A 15,830-nucleotide genomic window follows, 5' to 3' on the forward strand; every position below is an offset into this window, starting at 1 on the left:
CATGCATCTCCTCAATGTTCATAGAAGCACTGTTTATGGTAGCCAAGACACGGAAGCAACCTAAGTGTCTGTCAACAGATGCATGGATAAAGAAGATGTGGGATGTGGCATGCTCACTTAGTCATGCCTGACTCTCTGTGGCCCCACGGACTGTAGCCTGCCAAGCTCCTCTGCCCACTGACTTTTCCAGACAAGAATATTGGAGCAGGTTGCCATTTCCTCCTCCAGGGAACCTTCCCAACCCAGGGATTAAACTCATGCTCCTTGCATTGGCAGGCAGGTTCTTTACCAGTAGCACCACCTAAGAAGTCTATATATAACATATATATATATATATATATATATATATATCACTATGCGTAGTGGAATATCACTCAGCCATAAAAAAGAAATAATGCCATTTTCAGCAACATGAAAGGACTTAGAGATTATTATACCAAGTGAAATAAGCCAGACAAAGACAAATATCATATGGTATTGCTTATATGTGGAATCTAAAAAGGAAAAAAAAAATTCAAAGGAAGTTATTTACAAAACAGAAATAAACCTACAGACATAGAAAACAAACTTACGGTTACCAAAGGGGGAAAGGGAGAGGAGGGTTAAGTTAGGTGTTTGGATTAACAGATACACACTAACTATATATGAAACAGATAAACAAGGACCGTTGTGTAGCACGGGGAACTGTACTCAGTATTTTGTAATAACCTATAAGGGAAAAGAATCTGAAAAATGAGTTAATATATATAAATGAATCACTTTGCCATACACCTGAAACTAACACAGACTTGTATATCAGCTGTACTTCAATAAAAGACAGCTAAAAAAAAGACCAGTGTCTCCCTTCATAGCATTGCAATGTAATGTCTGATCATTTGCATTGGAGTTAAAGAATGAGGCGATGATTATTTCAGAAACAACTGAAAGAACAGCCACTTTCTTTGTGAGCTTTTCTTTCTTTTTCTTTTTTAACCCATATTGAGCACTGATTTTACTATGAACATTTAGTTGCCTTCCTGCACAATAATGCCCCAAAGAAATGGAAGAGTTGGAATGGGAGTGAGCTGAGCTTCTGGGGTAAGAAAGAAGCCTGTTGCTAAGCTAAGGGGTGTAAAGCCTGAAGACAGAGGTTCCCACCTCCATTTCACTGGGAAATGGTTCAGTGGCACCTGGAGATTGTGGGCAAGTTCTCAGTGAGAGGAGATGAGAGGGCTTTCACAGGAGAAACTCTCCTTCTGAAGGAAGCTGCTGGCTTCTTCCATGTCATGTTTGAGTCCCTGAGCCTGTGTTTCAGATTGCTGGTCAGATGAACTCAGGCTTTGCTCACCCTCCCTTTGTGTTCCAGGCTGCTTGTTATCTTTGCTTCACCCCTTAATTGCCTTAGGGGGAAGAGGGAAGTGAGACTGTCCATTGAAACACTCTCAAAGATCTGCAAAGCCCTCCTCCAGGGATCTGGTAACTATGTGTTTATGCATTTCATATGTGGGAACGTGAGAACTCAGAAAGGTTAGGATACTTTTTAAAGTGCTTTCTGGAAAGCAAAAGCTTGTCTCTGTCCTCTGCATTAATTATAGACATTTCTCTGCAGAGTTATGGAAACAGTTGTATAGCAGGAGTTCCTGAAATAACAAAGCCTAAAAAAGAAAATCAGGCAGCTCTTTGTGAAGTGGATGTGCTCGTGGTGGTTCTGAATCTACGTCCAAGGCCACAGAAACAGCTTGCTTTTATTTCAGTTGAGTCAAACACTTAGGTGCATGACTAACCCTTCCACAGAGACTCAAAGAAGGGTCAAGTCGGATTTTCAGATCTAGATCAAGATGGAACAAATGTATTTGTGGTTCAAAGCCCAAGTGGCCTGTGATATGACATCGGCAAGAAAACGGCATTTGGATTATCTAAGCTGTCTATTCTTCCTGAGTTGTTTAAACAACCTGTGTGCACAGCTCTCTCATGGACCTGCTTAAATACTGAAGGATGAATCTCGTGATTCCCCCAATAAGATGTCTTTATGAAGTTCAGATAAAATAGAGGGGAGTGTTAGTTTTCCATAAATTGACCACTTCGATGACGGAAAAGGTAGCAAGAGGAAAGAAATTGGAGTGCAGATGAAAAACAAATGTGAAATTTTGGACTGAGAGCATGGATGTCATAAGCAATACCCTCCCCTGCTTCTTTCTTCTGCCTCCGACTGAATATCCAGTGCGAATGAAGCCCAGCTCCCACGAGGAATCACTAACCATGTTTTCAGCTGTTTCAGCATCTTTTCGCATCATGATGGGAAATGTTGAAATTACATTTTCTTGGAATTTTTATGCCAGAGAGAATAAATCATGCTGTTTCGCAAAAGAAAAAGAAAGGAAAAGAAACAATCACATAAATAACAGGGTCAGGTTGAAAAGAAGTCCTCGAGGCACCAGTGAACCAGGTAATAGGGCCTCAGAGAAGGTCATTCACCCAAGCACATACTTTTCTGAGTCCACAGATTCCAGAGTGAAAGAGTGATGCAGGGCTGAGGGAGGGTGCAGGCTTCAAGGAATACTAGTTTGACAAGCTTTGATTTCAGGTGAGCTCAAATGCAAACAAGGGGGTTATGAGGGCAAGATCCAGGCTAGAAGGGGCCATGAGACCGTGGGTTAGTTATCAGGGTCAGCCCCACACAAGGGTTGGGGCCATCCTGGATCTTTGCTTCGAATGACGGAGGCTGAGCATCAGCTCCTAGAGCTCCTGTCTGGCCAGAGAAGTAATGATTGTAGTGAGGACTCTGCTATGCCCATTGGTGGCAGCCATCAACCTGAACGTCCCTAGGAGCTAAGAGTCCTACCAGTGGACTAAAGATGTAGCAGTGAAGGCAGCCAATTAGGAAGTGGCCTCACAAGGACTGGAACGGCAGCTGGAGCTCCAGCCATAGGGTGAGGCGTGCAGGAGGATCTCCGGAACTAGAGAAAGAAAGGCAAATGCTATTGGTTGCCTCAGAGGGGTGGGGCTAAAGTCAGAGCCCCAGAGGTTGATGAGTCTGAGGTTGTTTGTTCATCACCCATTCATTCTTTCAAATGTACAATGAGCATCCATCAAATGTCACACACTACCCTAGGCAGTGTACCCTGAGAGGAAGCCATTCGCCTCTCCCAGGGGTTTACAGACAATGGGAGAACCAGAAAGGAAAACCAGATGGTCAGTCCAGGATTACTGAATGGATCAATAGGAACCATAGCTGTGTCTCAGAGCATCTAATTCCAGCTAGAGGCTGGGGAGCAACGAGCAAGTACCATTTCTCTGTGGGACACTATGCTGCCTTCACATGGGATTCCACTGAAGCCTTACCACAATTGTGTAAAGCAGGTGACAGTATTCCCATTTTACAGATGATGAAACTGAGGCTCAGAGGGGTCAGGTCACTTCCCAAATGCCACACTGGTATGGAGTGCTGGGGTGAAGAGTTGAACCCAGGTCTGTTTTGGCTCCTAAGACTGTGCTTTTGTGAACAATTCAAAGCCCATAAATACAGAACACACACAGCCAGAAACACTCTCTCTAAGAGCCTTTTAGGATTGTTCTACCCAAAGACACAAGAAGAGAAAGATAATAGAGATTACAGCATGAGACCGAGGAAGAATTAAAATAGTGCTTTTAATATAATTTTCAGCAAACGTACAGTAGGTACTTTACATGACATATTTCTAAACTGCTCATCTGGAAAATATAAGCTGCAAAAATACAGAATACCACACTCAAAATCTATTGAGTATGTGCTTTTTTTCCCCCTCTGTTCTATGAAACAGGGTAATTTTTACCCCCTCCTATTGAAATCCAGCCTTGGCTGCTTTCAGAAGAACTGTTGGAGCCCCCGGCCAGAGAAACACTTCCAAGAGGGGGTTTTTCTAAAGCATGTCAGCAGGCCACCCCCACAGGAGCCAAAGGAGGGGTGGGCAGAAGAAATTTGCACACCAGGCCAATAGGATTCTCTAGCGATCCAGGAAAATGCCTACTCCAAGGGTTTGGAGGACTCCGGGCCACAGACACCTGCTCAGTCCTCGTCACAGGCCTGTGCTTGGGGCCTCAAAGGACCACACACTGGCCGGATGGTCCCCACGGGGACCCTTGGGTTCTCGGACAGGGCAGAGCACGTTAAGTCAGGCCTGCGAGGTCTGTGGGCGGTGGCGGGCTGTTCTCTGCAGGAAGAGGGCCAGGCCCTCAGCTTCTCACAAAGGAATCTTCTGAAGGTGACTGTGACTCGGGGCAGGTTTTCTCAGTCTCAATGTCTTGGTACTCTGTGCCTAAAGGGGGAAGGGGGGAAGAGAGCCAAGAGGAAAAAGAGATCGGTCTTTTCCAGTTTTCCTACTTATATTTTAGGCTTACATAATAGCATCCTGGCTTTCCAGTGGGATGGATAAGAGCAGGAAGTCAATAAAATGCTAGGTTGTACGCCACATCACCCTAGGGAACCAGATTCCAAGCCCAAAGACCTTTATGTAGGCTGAATCTTTCTCAGAAGCATTTATCTATTATGTATCTATGCCAAAGCCCATGAGGATTTTTACTCTATGGGAATGAATAAGAGGCAACTCCGTCATTTAACTTATCTTCATCTTATCTGAGTCACCGGTGGCAGACCTTGTGTTCTAGGACTCTGTCATCACGATCTCTATTGAAGAGGTGGCTCTGTGCCAGAGAGAACCTCTTGGCATCATAATGTCATGCTTTCTCCACCAGCATTTGGGGCCAGGTTACTTTCCATTCAGCCACAGAGGGTCACCACCTGCTGAGCGAAAGAATCTCCTTGTCGGAGCGAGGTTTTTAAGCCTCTGCCATGTTTCTGAAATAGATGCTGTGGCTTCACTTAAAAGGCATGGAAAACCCAGCGTAGGCCCTATCATGACATACAAGCTGTGGAGGTCTCCGTGACCGTGACGTGCAGCCTTCCGGTTCAATGAGAGCTGCAGTGGAACCATGGAATCCTCACTCATGTCCAGTCTTCTCTAGACTCTGGTACAAAAGATGGAAATGTCTCTCCTTTCTTTGGCAGCTGAGATCTGGCTTATAGAAGAAGCTGGACAATTTGGAGCATCCTTTCTCAGCTTTCACAAGGTCTGAGTTCTTACATTCCTGGGGGCTCTGTTAGAAGCCGGGGGGCAGGGAGTTGGGGAAAGTGGGATGGATGTGAGGGAGCTGGGGTTGGTTCTTGTGTGTGGAAAGAATCAGACAGAAGACAACGAGGAGCCGGTCAGCTTTTGCCGACATGGCTCAGAGGGAAAAAGGAAGGTGTGTTTTTAAAGATCTCCAGCATTTACCAAAGGAAAAAGGTGTTTTTTCTTATTTTAGATTTCTGTGCCTGTAGACAAACTCTGAAGTTTTCACCTGTAGCTCTTGGCTCACTTCTCTATGAAACTATAGACTTCTGTGGTGGTTTCCAATAGCAGATGCCTTACAGGCCTCATCAGATCTTTCTAAGAAGGCAGATCTGTGTTCTCAGATTGGTGGCTTTTGTAGTACCATGGAAAGAGCACTGGTTCAGGAGTCAGACAGACCTGGCATTGGCCCCTGATGACTTTCTAACCAGCTGTGTGACCTTGGGAAGCTTTGGTATACTGAGCCTTGGTTTTCTGATCTGTAAAGTGGGAATAATGATACTTACCTCACAAGGAAAGTGTGAGAAAGCTGCTAAGGCCCTGGCAGGAGGGTGTGTGTGTGTGTGCTTAAGTCAGTTGTGCTCAACTCTTTGCGACCCATGGACTGTAACTCACCAGGCTCCTCTGTCCATGGGGATTCTCCAGGTAAGAATACTGGAGTGGGTTGCCATGCCCTCCTCCAGGGGATCTTCCCAACCCAGGGATCGAATCCAGGTCTCCTGCACTGCAGATGGATACTTTACCATCTGAACACCAGGGCATGAGGGTAGCAACCTCTTAATAAACATGAACGCCCAGCCCCTTTCCTCAATTAAGAGGCTGGGCTAGAGCACAATTTTTGTGTTAGCTGAGTTTCTCTTATAACGAAATTCCCTATATTACCTACTTCTATATCATTTTATCACCTTTGATTATAAAATCTAACAGTTTTGACAAACCCAGCACCATGAGAGTTACCTTCTATTAGGTTGGCATGAATTTAAGAAGAACATTACTTTCTGCGATTTAATGGGATGGTAAAATCTCAACCTACGGAATGTTAAACCTCCAGAAAATTTACTATAGTTGTTCCATCTGCTCTTGGTAAGAGAACATAATCACTTTACCTTACAGAAAAAGACTCAGAATTTGTGCTAATCTTCAATTATTGATTAGCCTGAGACATTAATACAAAAATCAAATTTCTAGAAACTTGGTTCCTAAAAGCCTCATATCTGATCACAGAGCAAGACATAGCTCCAACCAGTGGCCAGCATCAGTGTCTGATGCCCTGGGCTAGAGTCGAGCTCCTGAAATTGATGCTGAGGACCTCAGGGGTGCCAGGTGGGAAACGGTGTCTGGGGTTTCCCACTGATGCTGATGACCAGCACTGAGGACTGTCTCCCAGACACCTCAGCACTTTGAAACTGCATTTCCGAATGCATCAGAGCAGAGGCGTCGCGTGGCTCCTCTTACCTGCCTGCTAACAGCAGAACCACCCATGTGTGTTGCTCACTCAGCTCTGTGATCAAGTCTGGGAATAACAACAAGGAGAACGGATGTCTCCAGAATACATCTGTGTTCTACAATACAACTGATACAACTTGTCTTAGTTGTTAGGGGGAATATGAGAGTGTAGTCCATTTGAGTAAGTCTTCTGAATAGGAAGTCCCTACAGGAGGAAACGGGTCCCTCATTTCTTGCCCAGTATGGAGGGCGTATCCAAAAAGGCAAAGAACACAAGCTTTGGGTTTGTTGACCTGGGCTGAGTCTCTGCTTTGTGACTTTGAGCCAATTCCGAAAGCTTCCCCAGCCTCATTTTCTTCTGTAAACTGAAGCTTAATAACAGTTTCTGCCTCACAGGACTATGTATATGTGCGTGCGTGCTCAGTAACGTCCAACTCTTTGCAATTACAGTCTGTCAGGCTCCTCTGTCCATGGGATTCGTCAAGCAAGACCACTAGAGTAGGTTGCCTTGCCTTCATCCAGGGGATCTTCCTGACCCAGGGTTTGAACTCTCATCTCCTGCATTGGCAAGTGGATTCTTTAACTACTGTATGCTGGTTCATTGTAAGTGCTTGGTAAGTGTTAGCTACTATTATTAAATAGCTTTCTAGTGCCACTGTTCATATTGGTGGGAAGGAGGGAAGAAATCTGAAATACTATTCAGTATCTGGATTCACTCTTTTTTGTCGAGTTCCTACATTGTCCCCTCCCATGCCCACTTCCATCACTTAACAAAAAAGGATGATTACTCTGGTAGAGCTAGGGAGTGAGTGGCAGGGCTGGAAGAGACTGTAGATTGTATAGTTCCAATTCCCCTCATCACACAGGAGAAAGATACTGTTACTTTCATTGTAAACCCTGACAATAATGGGATACTTACCTCATTCTTGGAAAATGGGGCACCTGAATGAGATTGTTCCAATGCAAGACTCAGCCCAGGGCACGGCAGCTTCCACTGCTACAGTCCACTGGACTGTGTGCCATGCTGCTTCAGACCTCCGTGTTCTCCAGAACAGATTAGCACGCTACAGCCTTCCCTCAGCCACACCCAGAGACTGACTGTCTTTATAAATAAAGGTTTACTGCAGCACGGGCCGCTCATCTGCTTCCACGTTGTCTGGGGCTGCACCCCTGCTCTGACGAAAAAGTGGAGGCCACAGAGATTCTGTGGCCCTCAAAGCCCAAACGCTTGCCAGCTGGCCCTTTATGGAAGGTTTCTGAACTTGCTCTGCTGGTTCTCTCAGCGGAGGGTTTCTTCCCCTGGATCCCTAAGGATCCCCGGGATCCTTAAGTGCTCTTAAGTTCTAGCTTCCTAGAGCACTAGGTCTTCCTGATTCTTGATGCCACTAGGTAGAACTTCCCAGCACCCGAAAAGAGCCCTCTTTGTTCCCAGACATAGATAAATAGACCCTAGCTCTTACAATGATGAAAGTAAAAAGTGAAAGTGCAATAACTTAGTCATGTCTGACTCTTTGCAACCCCATGGGCTGCAGCCCGCCAGGCTCCTCTGTCCATGGAATTCTCCAGGCAAGAATACTGGAGTGGATTGCCATTTCCTTCTCCAGGAGATCTTCCCAACCCAGGGATCAAACCCGGGTCTCTTGCATTGTAGTCAGATTCTTTACTGTCTGAGCCCCCAGGGAGGCCCTATTCTATTGCTTTTGCATTCAGATCTGTTTCTCTTATTAAACTGTGAGTTCTTAGAGGATGGGGCCATGTCTTTTTTTAACCTTTGTACCTGGTTCTGGGCCTGGCACATAGTCAAAATTTTACTAGAGTGAATACATGTGGTTGGAAAACATCAAGCTCATATAGTGCCCCCTCAAATGGCATTAATATTACCTGCAAAGGAAAACTGCTACCACATGGATGGTTGCTGAGAAGCAAGAGCTTTGTCTTTATCTGCACCACAGTCAGAGATTGCTCAGGTGCTGGGGCATCCAGGCTTCTCTGAACTCCCCATTTTAGGCTTTTCAATTAATGTCCTCCCTGCCATGATAACTGAGCACTCTGAGGTGAGAGAGGAGAGGCATGGGTGAGGGCTGTATGCAGAGAGTGTAAATTCTCCATGTGATCCTCGGTTTAAAAAAAAAAAGTGAAAGTGTTAATTGCTCAGTCCTATCTGACTGTTTGTGACCACATGGACTGCAGCCCACCAGGCTCCTTTGTCCATGGGATTTCCCAGGCAAAAATGCTAGAGTAGGTTACTATTTCCTTCTCCAAGGGATCTTTCCAATCCAGGGATCAAACCCAGGTCTGTGGCATTGCAAGAGGATTCTTTTCTGTCTGAGCCACCAGGGAAGCTGAGATCCTAGGTAACAGGCCCCATAACAAGCATCTGAACAGCATCTTCTCTGCATTCTCTGCCAGTTAGAGATTCCTGTTTCACCAGCTTATTCTTGAGCAGCCATAATACCCCAAGGGAGCTAGGTTGAAAGGCCACCAGCAGGACCGTTTGTTCTCAGAATTACCTTCTCATAGCTATTCAGAACGCAAGGGCTGGAACTGGGTTGGGAGAGGTGGAAAGGAGGAAGCAAGGAGGGACGAGCAGAGAGAGGAGGAAAAGGGCTGTAGTCACGCCTCAAACTAATTTCCAGGCCAAACTAAAATTCACTAACACCCTCTCTTGGAAAATGCGTCACCTCTGAGGGCTCTGATCTGGATTCTAACCTGAGGAAAATGCAGATCACATTTGGAAGGAGGCTGCTGAGAGGCAGTGACATATGCTCAGGGGAGCAAGTAAGCCTCTACTCCGTGTCCAGTACCTTCTCCTGGACAGATACTTTCTCCAAACCTCAAAAGAGGCCAGAACAGCACAGGACAGCAAATATTCTGTCTATTGGACTGAAAACCTGCTTGTCTGGTTTTCTCCCCTCATCCAAACCAAACCAACCAAACAGTGAAATAGGGAGAACACCACCAAACAGGACAGAAGCTTACCCCGCCCGACGGTATAACCACTGCGTGGACTTCTACAGGTGGACCTCCATTGCTTCGAGTCACTCAGGAGTGCCTTCCAGACTCCTAAGCAGGGCTTAGAACACAGGCCTGGTGGACTTGACTGGGTGGAGAAGGGAGTGTGGTTTCTTCCCAGGACCTGAACAGTTGGCAGCAAGAAAACCAGCCTTGTAGGCTCACAGGGAGCCAACCACTACTTTTCCTCAGAGGGTTTCTCAGTGAGTGCATATATGTATATTTCCATTTTACACTCTTCTAATAAGCAACCTGCTTTGGAAGTGTGGAAGATAATCCATTAGCAACTATGGCAGAATCTTTTTCCTGAGAAACTTTAGTGGTGCGGCAGTCATCCCAGGGGTTGGCTGGCCATCATGTATGGAACGTTTGTGCAAGTCACCTCAGGAAATCTTGCCACATCTGAGTGAGAGGATGCTCTGGGTCAGTGGTCCCCAACCTTTTGGGCACCAGGGACTGGTTTCGTGGAAGATAATTTTTCCACAGCTGGGTGAGGCGGGAAGAAGAGGGGAAGGTTTAGGTGGTAACGTGAGCGATGGGGAAGGGGAAGGGGCAGATGAGGCTTTGCTTGCTTGCCCTCCTGCTGCTCACCCCCTGCTCTGCACCCCAAGAGCTGGGGACCCCTGCTCTAGGTTATTATTGGAGATGAGAAGATGGAATCAGGGATTTGAATGTATAGACACCACATAGCCAAAGTCTACAAACCATCACTCGGCAAAGCTATTCTGCTGGAAGGTGATGAAAAAGAAGCAATTTTTATGAATAAGCACGTTCCCTCCTGCTCTGAAGACATTAGGGAGTCTGTCAAAGGATTCCTCAGAAGCTTTGTTTCCCCTTATTATTTTGCCTGTTAAGCGCTGCCAGCAAACTCCTTAGGGGACCTGTGAGCAGAAGCCTCTCTGGCTCCTTCGTTAGCTGTGAGGAAAGCCTGCATGCAGTGGCCTCCTGGAGTGCAAGTGTCCCCGGGGTGTCTGGGAGCTTCACTGCGTCCCCTGTGGAGGCGTGAAGGCGGGCTTTTCTCACAGCCCACAGACTCAGCACGGGGAAGACAGCAAACCCAGTCCCCCCAGAGACAGAGACTCATGAAAAATGTGTTCCCTTCATATGCAGGAATAATATGGGTAGAAAACTTTTTGATCTATATGTAGGAGTGACAAAAATCTGTCACAAGTTGCAGCAAAGAGAGCCTTCCTCCATTCAGCCCCGGGCGCCTTCCACTGTGGTGGTGGAGGGGTCGGCAGCACGAGAGAGAGGACGTCAGCATTCACACTCGAGGCTTATTCCTTCCCTCACCATTTTTGTTTTCTGAGTCCACTGGAGATTTTCCTAGGAAATCTTTCCATTCAAAATCCTGCTCAAAACCAAAGAAGCCAGGGGCTGGATTGGGCAAGGTATGTACAGTGGATCCTTGTGGCACAAAAGAAAAAAACCTAGGCTAGGTTTTCCCGGTTCTGGAGTCCAGGAGACAAAAGTATTAAAGGTGATAACAACACATGTTAGAAGCATCTTACGAGAAGGGACTTTAAATTTTGATTCAATTGTTGATTAAACAGAACCCTGGAATTGTTTTCCTCTGTCATCTTAACATCTTTTTCTCACTCAGCCTAAAATCTTAGGCAAAATAACCAAAAAGGAAAGAGTTTTCAAAAACCTTTTTTTTTGAAAAAAAAAAAAAAAAGCAAAGAGCCCCATGAAACATGAGGTCTTGCAGCCTCGGTGTCTGCGGACTGAGTTTGGAGAGATACACAATCATTTCCAAGAGGGCAGCGATCTACTAGCAATACATTTTCAAGACAAAACCAACTCAGCACCTATACAGGATGGAATCACAGCCTCAGGATCCACAGGGTGAACTGGTTGGAGAATAACCCTATGTTTAACTAGTTAACACATTGATGAACGTCCCCATTTTCAGGAACAAAGAGGGACTCGAGCAAGACAAGAAGCATCCTGTCCCCAGGATGCGGCTGATCACGTGGCTTGCACTGCCACGCAAGCTTCTCTCGGGCATCCTCGCTCCACGCAGCCTTCTCTTGTTTGGGGCTGTCACTCAAACTGCCCCAATTATGGGTTTGTTAAAAATCTGGCACACCACCCACCCCACTCTTTCCTGATTCTCTTCATCTTCTAGATGACCTACAAATATGTGTCTGAGGTAAAAAAAAAAAATAGCAACAACCAACCAACCCTTAGAATCTTTCCAGAGCCAGGAGCGGCCAAGATCAAGGACACTGAAACAGCATGAAAGGTGGGTTACCTGGGCCGTGCGTGCGTGCGTGCGTGCGAGCGAGCGAGCACACCTGTGCTCTCACATAAGCCCTGCCCCATCTGCAAATGACTCACCAGGCTGAGTCTGCTGGCTGCAAGAGATTTTCCCTTGATTCTTACCCCAAACAGTGGTAGATTCGCTTCTAGCTGTTTGAGGTTCAGCCACTTTCAAAACACACACACACACATACACTCCACAAGGCTTCTTAGTTCAAGACTGAGCCTGAAAACATTACTGACATTTTCAGGTGGTGGATGTCCAGTAGCTTCCAGGAGCTTGTGGGTCTGTAATCCCAGACACCACAGGCTGTTCAAAGCATGTGCCAGGGAGCTATTCTTTCTCTCCTCTCCCCAGAAGCCCTGCACCCATACACACAACATGCCGCTGAGCGTGTCTCCACAACAGGTGGAAAAGAACTCCTCTTGGCATGTGAAGCAGGCATATGAAAGGGGTTCCCATGACAGCGATCACTGAATCGTGGGGCATAAGTCGAGAAGGCAAATTTGCAATTCATCATGTCATCTCCTCTTGTCTCAAAGTGATTCTTTTAAAGGCAAGCTGCATATACACTCTTTTTCAAGCATTTTTTTCTTATAACACACTGTATAGTCTCGTTCTCACAGACTGTCCGAATGAGGATAAAATGATAATAAAAAATTACAATAGATTAACTGCATCCCTTGAATCACATTATATTTTTGGTGCATTAAAAAAGAAAATTAAAAGCAACCAGCATAATAAATTCGGCCTAGAGGACTGTGTTAGTGACTGAAGGGTTAACACAGATTTGAGAAGTAGTTAAAAATAGTATCAGAGGATTATACATACAACAGTTTGAAATTCATATGCATTGCATTTTTTTTCCCCCTTAAAAATGGCAAAATGTTTGGCAAATGTAAGCAAATGACTTGGACTGGGTTGGGTTTCACCGGCTCTGAGCGAAGTCAGTCATAGCCAGGCGAGGCCCACTGCTTCCTGAGGTCATTCTGTGGGGCTGGTGGGGGAGAGGGGCGCCCCCCAATGGGAGGTGCTGTGGGGGAAGGGGAGGTGCTGGCCCCCCATGTCCGGCTCCCCCCCGTGGGGCCCTCAGTCTTGAGAAATGGAAATGGAGCTGGTGAGAGGTGCCAATTACAGTCTCCAGCACGGATCACCCTTTAGCATCGCTGAGAGAACTCTGGGGCCTTGAGCCACAGGTGTAGACTGGGTGAGTCGTCTACACCGTGGCCCCTATTGCAAAAGTTAGAGAAGCGGGTCTCCACTTCTCCGACTTGGGTGCCCCTCCGCCCCTGTGTGGACGGGCACGGTGGCACAGGGTGTCACTAGTGCTTATCCTGGCAATGTTGTCAATTCGGGTGTTTTTAGTAGATTTTTAGATATATTTTGTTTGTTTTGTATGTGTGTGTATATCCAGAAAGGTCCATCCTCCAAGCTGGCCACCAGTGTTCCCTGAATTTGGCAGTGCCTGTTGCTTGCAGCTGTCGGCATCCTGAACAACCATGAGGTGCCTTCAAAAGCAGACTCTGAGCCCCCAGGAGGTCGCATGTCAACCACGTGATCCCACGCTCTCCTTATTCTGAATCCTGCCTGGCTCTGATTTTGAGAGAAGGACAAAGGTGCTGTGTATACGTGTGTGTGTGAGTCTCTGTGTGTATTGATTCTCTTTTTTTGGGAAACTTTTTTTCACTTTTTTTCTTTAGGAAAAATGACCCTTGAAGGACTAATACAGAGTTCAACCCTCCTTCAGTCACTATAAAACAGACTCCATGTTCTCACACCACTCGTGATCTTCGAGGTTATAGATAAATTTTGTCCTATGTGTCTGGTTGGCGGGCACAGGGTCCCTCCCCAGATTGTCTAGGGTCAGAGTAGAAGCAAAGAACTCACTGGTGCTCAGCCCGCCCTCGTGGTTTTTGATGTATCGTTTATAGTTTTTCCTCAGGCACTGCCACGTGGTGGTGTAGAGCAGGAAGGCAAAGGACTTGAGCGCGATGGCGATGCTGACGTACAGGTATCTGTAGGCCACGTTGTCGTAGAGGGCGCAGGCGCCCTGCTCCCCGCAGAACGTGCTCCAGAACAGGCAGGTGGAGTCGATGCCGGCCCCGAAGATGAGCGGCGGGGGGATGAAGCCTGTCGGGGGAAAGGACAGTTAATGTGCGGGCTCTGATGGCTGGTCCCCAGGAAAGAAGGGCTCCCCGTGTGTGTCTTCCCAAGGAAGGCAGGGTTCGTGGGCCATATTCAGTGGCTCTACAGCACAGTGGGGGAAGACCCCGTGCGCAGGTCGAACGGCTTGCGTTTGAACCTCACCTCTACCTCTTACTTCACAAACCTGCGCAAGTTATTTAACATGAAATCTTACTTCATGCATCTGTCCCTTCGCTTCCCCATCTGCAAAACGGAGTCCTTCTCAGATCACTGTGCAGACTGACTAACTGAATGCATCGGAAGCATTTAGAACAGTGCCTGGCACAGAGTATGTATGTGATACCTACACATGTATGGATGTGAGAGCTGGACGGTAAGGAAAGCTGAGCAATGAAGAATGGATGCTTCTGAACTGTGGTGTTGGAGAAGACTCTTGAGAGCCCCTTGGACTGCAAGGAGATCCAACCAGTCCATCCTAAAGGTAATCAGTCCTGAATATTCATTGGGAGGACTGATGCTGAAGCTGAAACTCCAATATTTTGGTCACCTGATGAGAAGAACTGACTCATTTGAAAAGACCCTGATGCTGGGGAAGATTGAGGGCAGGAGGAGAAGGGGACGACAGAGGATGAGATGGTTGGATGGCATCACTGCCTCAATGGACATGAGTCTGAGTAAGCTCTGGGAGCTGGCGATGGACAGGGAGGACTTGCACACTGCAGTCCACGGGGTTGCAAAGAGTCGGACATGACTGAGCGACTGAACTGAACTGGCACAGAGTAAATACAAAATAAATGACACATGGTGACAGATGATATCGTTATCATCATCCACGGAGAGTCTGAGAAGAAAAGCAGTCTTCTCTGAAGGGAGACGTTCTTGGTGTCGCTCAAAGAAGTGCAGCCTTGTAGAGAATGGTTAAGAGGCACCATGTTGTGTGTACTGTCCTTTTGCACGGGGCTTCTGGGGCTTTGTGTGCTCTCGAGGAGGGGGGTTGGAATCAGAGGGGAACAGGAGGTGACCGAGTACACCATACTTTGCTGCTGCTGTTTTTAGTTGCTCAGTCGTGTCTGACTCTTTTGCAGTTCCGCAGACTGTAGGCCACCAGGCTCCTCTGTCCATGGGATTTCCCAGGCAAGAATACTGGAGTGGGTTGCTATTTCCTTCTCCAGCGGATCTTCCTGACCTAGGGATCAAACTCGCCTTTCCTGCATTGGCAGGTGGATTCTTGACCACTGAGCCACCAGGAAAGTCCACACTATACCTTGTGTGTGGGTATATATACGTATGTGCACATACCTATACATATGAAGGCTGTGTTCTGGTACACGTATATATGCACACAGATATATAAATATACATGTGTGTATGGTTTGAAATGGAAAATGCCCGCACACACACTGACAGTTTTCCTTCTCCTAGATGTTACCACTGGAGCAGAACACTTTTCATTCTGAGCTGGGAACTAGTTTTAAAACCCTTCACAATAGATCACATTATATCATGAGGTATCCTATCCCAGACCAGTGAAATCAGAATATTGGGTGTGTGGCCTGGTCTTTGGCATTGTTAAAATAAAACATTCCCAGGTGATTCTTGCCTCTTAGGGGGAAAATGTTTCATCTGTATTACGGGGAAGCAATGGACAGGGCATTAACACAAATTGATTGCTTTGGAAAAAATAGCATCCCCAAGGCTAGAATATGGTGCCAGTCAACTTCCTTAAGAAGCAGGAATTGATCCCCGGGAGCAGGCAGTGACAATTCCAAGATCCCTCCGCCGAGGTGTCCTGGTATCCTGAGTGTTCTTTCCAGCTCTGGACTGAGGTTCACTTT

At 46.6% G+C, this 15,830-nt stretch overlaps 1 protein-coding gene across 2 annotated transcripts in view; it reads right to left on the reverse strand.

Moving 5' to 3' along the window:
* Nucleotides 3,609-15,830, reverse strand: part of SLCO3A1 (solute carrier organic anion transporter family member 3A1) — a 374,705-nt gene continuing 362,483 nt past the window's right edge. The window contains exons 10-11 of one of the 2 annotated variants that reach the window (XM_018066139.1): nucleotides 13,738-13,980; nucleotides 3,609-4,274 (exon numbers count right to left, since the gene is read on the reverse strand). In XM_018066139.1, coding sequence (XP_017921628.1) covers nucleotides 4,192-4,274; nucleotides 13,738-13,980 — 326 coding nt within the window. In that variant the 3' untranslated portion in view covers nucleotides 3,609-4,191. Of the gene's footprint in view, nucleotides 4,275-12,379; nucleotides 13,981-15,830 lie in introns of those variants that run through there. The other variant, XM_018066138.1, reaches the window with a different exon arrangement.

Source organism: Capra hircus, chromosome 21, assembly GCF_001704415.2.
Source record: "Capra hircus breed San Clemente chromosome 21, ASM170441v1, whole genome shotgun sequence".
Classification (NCBI taxonomy): Eukaryota; Metazoa; Chordata; class Mammalia; order Artiodactyla; family Bovidae; genus Capra; species Capra hircus.